We start from the raw sequence: 5,828 nt of genomic DNA, 5'->3' as shown, positions 1-5,828 counted from the left end.
AAATGGAAGAGATGACAAGATAAAAGAGCTGAACCGAAGATTTCAAAGAGCAGCTCAAGAAGACAAAGCCAATGACTATAATGAAATGTGCAAAGACTTGGAGTTAAAAAACCAAAAGTGAAGAACACACTCAGCATTTCTCAAGCTGAAAGAACTGAGGAAAAAAATTAAAGGCTCACGTTGTGATACTGAAATATTTTCTCTCTCTCTCTCTCTCTCTCTCTCTTAGCTTTACTTGTTTTGCTTCTCTAGAGAACCCAGCCTAACAAAAACCCCCTAATCCACATAGGTGGACAGATATGTGAGGGAACCTGACAAAAGCTATGGACCTTCTCTGCAGTTCTCTCATAAAGATCTCATGATAATCTTGCCATGGAATTTCCAAGGCCCTTTTACCCTGACCTCTGATCCTCCCTTTCTCCTGGGCCCCATCCTTTCCCTGACCATCCAGTGCCTCCACCCTCAACTGCACTGATGACTTCCTTTTCCCTCTCCCAGGATGTTACCCCGACCCATTATCTCTGGCACTGAAGCCCACAAGAAGTTACCAGTCTGCAAAGTGAGGACGTGGCCTTAAGCAGGGCCTGGAGGTTGGGTGAGGGGGGGATTAACAACCACGGTCCTGAAGACCATTTTGATTCCAGGGAAGGATCATTGGATCTGAGTCCCTAAGGAATCTAGTCCTGCAATTCCTGAAGCAGTTCATACCTCTGGGACCCTTGAAGCAGGGAGAGCTGCGATAGGCCAAGCTGCCCAGACACAGGCTTGTTCATGGGGGCTTTCAAGTTCACCTACAGGACAGACTACAGAGCACCTGTCCTCTTTGCTTCCCCACAGGTATTTCTGGATCTATAACTATGGGGAAAGGCAGGGTCTTTTGTGTGCTTACCATGACAAGACCTGCTTCTTGCTGACCACTCCCTTCAACTCTGAGGACCCAGATCTGTGAGTATCACAGATGTGATGATACTCTGGGCCTTGTGACTCCCCAGCCAACCCTAGCCAATACCTCACCTCCTGTTCCTCTTTTTATCTTAGAAGCAGCTTGGGCAAGTACTTCAAGGGTAGCAGGAATATGAAGAAGCTGAAGGACCCCAGTAAGTGTGTGAAAAGGATGATTGGATGGGACAGGAGGTGTGAAGGGGTCAGTCATAGGGGCCATGTGAGTGAGGCAGCCCAACCTTCTATTCTCCCTCCACAGTCCTGCAGCTTTGGTTGCTGAAACACACAAAATGTGACATTGCTATCTTCCTCCGTGTGTTGCCCCAAACTCAGCATGACCTCAGCTCTCTCCTCGTGGATATGTGCAGCCAGACAGTGAGCATCTGCTTCCTCCCTAAGGCCCAGAAAGAGAAAGTGGGTAGGAGATGTGGTAGGATCCTGGGAACCTGAGCTGCTTTGCTCTTTCAGGACAAGATGCTCTGCTTTTCTGTCCCTTCCCCATGTCCTCCACTCTCCCTCTCAGAACTCTGCAGGCTTCCCCATCTTTTCCCTGCCAATTCCCTCTGTGATGTCCAGCTCAGACCCTCCCCCAACACACCCTGGTCTGACCTATGTCCATATCTGTCTGCTCCAGCACAGCCCAACTCTTAGGGACAGAGGCTATAGAGTTTGAGGCTCTCATCCTTGTCCCTTGCTCTGCCGCTTTGGGACACTTGCTTAACCTCTCAGTCTCCTCATTTGCAAAATGGGTCTAGTGATACCCATCTCTTGGGCTGCTGTGAAAAAGGAAGCCAATGAACCTGTGAAGAGTTTGTCACAGGGCCTAACACAGATTAGAGGCCCTGCCACTGGGAGGTGGTTGTTCTTATTGTTGCCCTCCCCATCACTGACACCACTCCTGACTCCCAGTGGACAGTTGTCCCTGTGTGGCCCCATTTAGTGTGCCAATAAGACAATAGGACCCTGCCTAGGGAACACTGCTGGTGAGCGTGTAAATCACAGGCAACTCTGAGGGGTATTGTTGATGATTGTTCTTGAAGTGGAGGGAATGTGTCAGGACTGGGTTTGTGCCTTCACCCAGATCTCCACTGCTATTCTTAACAGCAACTTCAGGTAAATGCTGTGTTGTGGCTGCCACGTGGGAACACCCATCTCAGCCTGTGGCCAGTGGTGTGGGAAGAAGACATTGTGCTTCTTAGGGTTTCCTCACAATTGCAGATTCCAAAAAGTAGAGCAATCTAGTCTAGTGGTTAAGAATCGAGGCTGTAGGAATAGCAGGTTCTCTCCCTGACCCCAGCATTCACCAGCTGTGTGACCTTGGTCAAGTTACAAAACCTCTCTGTGACTCAGTGTCTTCCTCTGAATATGAAGATCAGAGTATCTACCTCCTTGGGAGATTGTAAAGGGAAAATGCAGGTGTGAAACTGTTTCTGGGTTGGGAGTAAACCTACAAATCTAGTGTAGCTCCAGATAGCTCTCCAAAGGCAAGTTCTTTGGGAGGGAAAATGGTACATAGGCAAGGAATCTGGGAGGCAGACAGAGGAGAGCTGGAGGAAAAGTGGTTGCTGAGTGGGGGGAGTAGGATCATTTTGGGGAGTGTGGAGTTGTCCATCTGTTCAATTGCCTGAGGGCTCATTTTTCCATCAGCATATGTATTGTCAGTGATCAACTGTCTGTGAGGAAAGCTAGCCCCAAAGAGACCCTGAGTGTCTTCTTCACCCCAGTGCCCACAACATCTTCAAGCTCCATGTCCACCCTCTCCCAGGAGCAGCAGGAAATGGTACAGGCGTTCTCCACTCAGTTTGGGATGAAACTCAACTGATCTTTTAAGTGAATGCTGGGTGTGTGTGGGGACAGAGGTGAGTTGGGCCAAGGTGGTAAATGAATAATGGGAACTTGCAGGTAATTTTGAAAAATAAATGTTTTAAACTTTTTTCTTCTGCAAATTGTACCCTTGAGAGACTTATCCTAATCTTAATATGTAAAGAATTTTTAAAACAAGATAATACTCAGATATCATGATTTTGTGCATAGAAAATCATAAGGAATCCTCTAAATACTATTAGAAGTAATAAACATTTTTAGCATGGTTGCAGGATGCATGTTTAATGTACAAAAATAATTTGTGTTCCTAAGCATGTTGAACAAACAATCCAAAAGTAAGGTTAAGAAAACATTTAATATACAACAGCATCAAAAAGAATAATACACTTAGGAACAAATTAAATAAAAGAAGTGCAAAATTTATGCTTTAATGTCTGCATAAGATTGGGTAAATAAAGTAGACCTTAATAAATCAAAAGACACTTCATAGTCATGGATTGAAAGATTCAATATTTTTGACATGGAAATTCTCCCCAAATTCATCTTTCAAAATCCCAGCTGGTTTCTTTGAAGAAATTTTCAAGCTGATCTTAAATTCGTATGGAAATGCAATGGACTCAGAATACCCAAATCAATCTTGAAAAAGTAAAATTAATTAGGAACACTCACACTTTTCAATTTTAAAGTTACTACAAAGCTATTGTCATCAAGACTGTCTATCACTGGCATATGCATAGATATATAGATCAATTAATAAAATTGAGAATTCAGAAATAAATTCTCATATGTATGTTCAATTTATTTTATGCCAGGTGCCCCCACCCCAAAATTAAATAAATGGTGCTGGGGCACCTGGATATTCATTTGCAAAAGAATTAATTTGGATATCTATCTTATACTATATACAAAAAAAATGGACTCAAATGGACCTAAAAGTAAGAGCTAAAATTATATAGTTTTAGAAGAAAACATAGGAGTAAATTTTCCTCACTTTGGATCAACTAATGGTTTCTTGCTATGACATGGGTAAACCTTGAAGACATTATGCTGACAGAAATAAGTCAATTACAAAAGTATAAATACTGTGTGACCTTACTTATATGAAATGACCAAAACAAAACAATCCACTGCTGTGGAGTCGAATCCAACCCATAGCAACCCCTCCTTGGGTTTCTGAGGCAGTATCACTATGGAAGTAGATTGTCCAACCTTCCTTCTGAGGAGTGGCTGATGGGTTTGAACTGCCAGCCTTCTGGTTAGCAGTCAAATGCCTTAGGCACTATGCCATCAGAGCTCTCTATAATAACAAGAATATATAAATATATAGAGACCAATGGTTATCAGTGGGGTTTTTTTTGGGGGGGGGGAATGGAGAGACAGAATCATTCTCTAGAAAGAAGTGAGTTTTTGTTTGCAGTGATGGGAAAATTGGCATCAACTCAGAGCAGTGGAGCCAAGTAGAATGAACCATCCATTTCCCTTAAAAAGGAGAAATAGACAATACTACAATAGTAGTAGGAGACTTTAACATGTCACTTTCAATGAAGGACAGAACAACTAGGAAAAAGCTTAACAAAGGTACAAGAGATCACAACAACACAATCAACCAACTAAACATCATAGACATTTATATAACAGTACACCCAACAAAAACACAATACACATACTTTTCCAGTGCACATGGATCATTCTCCAGAATAGACCATACATTAGGCCACAAATAAAGCCTCAGTAAATTCAAAAACATCTAAACTCTACAAAGAGTATTCTCAGAACACAATGCTATAGAATCAGAAATCAACAATAGGAAGACTAGAGGAGAGGGGGAAACAAAAACATGGAAACTGAATTACACACTGCTCAAGAACCAATGAGAAACAGAAGAAATAAAGTGTGAGATGAAAAAATTCCTAGAAACAAGAATGAAAGCACAACATAACAAAACCTTTAGGACACAGCAAAAGCAGTACTCAGAGGATAATTGATAGCAATAACCCACACATCAAAAAAGAAGAACCAAAGTCAACACCTTAACCAAACAACACAAACAATTAGAAAAAGAGCAACAAAAGAAGCCTTCACTCTCCAGAAGAAAGGAAATAATAAAGATCAGAGCAGGAATAAATGAAGCAGAAAACAGAAAAACAATAGAAAATCAATAAGACTAGAAACTGGTTCCTCAAAAAGATTAAAAAAAAAAATCAACAAACCACTGACAAATTTAACTTAGGAAAGGAAAGAGTAGAGAAAAATAACACAAATAATAAATGAAATGATTGACATCACAACAGAGGCAAGCAAAATAAAAAGGATAATAACAGAATACTATGAAGAACTGTACTCCAACAAATTCTAAAGCCTAGAAGAAATGGATAAATGTCTTGGAACACAAGACCTACCTAAACAAGCCCAGACTGAGGTGGAAAATTTGAACAGATCCATAACAAAGGAAGAAATTGAGCAGGTCATTAAAAAAAAAAAAAAAAAACTTCCCACAAAAAATGTCCTGGCCCAGATGGCTTCACTGAAGAATTCTGTCCAATGTTCAGAAAGAGAAGAGGTGACACCTATCCTACTCAAGCTTCTCCAGAACACATTAAAAGAAGGAATACTCCCAAATTCATTCTGTGAAGCAAGCATAACCCTGATATCAAAATCAGGCAAAGACACTGCTAAAAAAGAAAACTACAGACCAATATCCTTCATGAATATAGCTGCAAAAATCTTCAACAAAATCCCAGCCAACAGTATGTCGAAATAATAATAATGATATACCATGTCCAAGTGGGATTCAAGGGTGGTTCAAAGTTAGAGAAACAATCAAGGCAATCCAGAAAACAAGTAAAACAAAGGAAACGAACCACATGATCATATCAATCGATGCATAAAAGACATTTGATAAAATCCAGCCCTCATTCCTAATTAAAACTCTCAGAAAAAAAATAAGAATAGAAGGGAAATTCTCAACATAATGAAGGACATATATGCAAAAACAACAGCCAATATTATTCTCAATGGAGAGAGACTCAAAGCATTCCCCTTGAGAACAAGGAAGCCCTCTA

General features: G+C 41.1%; 1 protein-coding gene across 1 annotated transcript in view; it reads left to right on the top strand.

The window, feature by feature from the left end:
• The window catches only part of LOC103212785 (nuclear RNA export factor 2-like), a 12,511-nt gene extending 9,747 nt beyond the window's left edge, over positions 1-2,764 (top strand). Inside the window, 6 exon segments of the mRNA XM_042783418.1 lie at positions 645-700; positions 838-945; positions 1,039-1,097; positions 1,202-1,317; positions 1,411-1,544; positions 2,590-2,764. Coding sequence (XP_042639352.1) covers positions 645-700; positions 838-945; positions 1,039-1,097; positions 1,202-1,317; positions 1,411-1,544; positions 2,590-2,764 — 648 coding nt within the window.
• Positions 2,765-5,828: the final 3,064 nt, after the last annotated feature.

Source organism: Orycteropus afer, unplaced genomic scaffold (genome assembly GCF_000298275.1).
Source record: "Orycteropus afer afer isolate SDZICR_OR568_19922 unplaced genomic scaffold, OryAfe1.0 scaffold01101, whole genome shotgun sequence".
Taxonomy (NCBI): domain Eukaryota; kingdom Metazoa; phylum Chordata; class Mammalia; order Tubulidentata; family Orycteropodidae; genus Orycteropus; species Orycteropus afer.
This window is presented reverse-complemented; position numbering and strand designations above follow the sequence as displayed.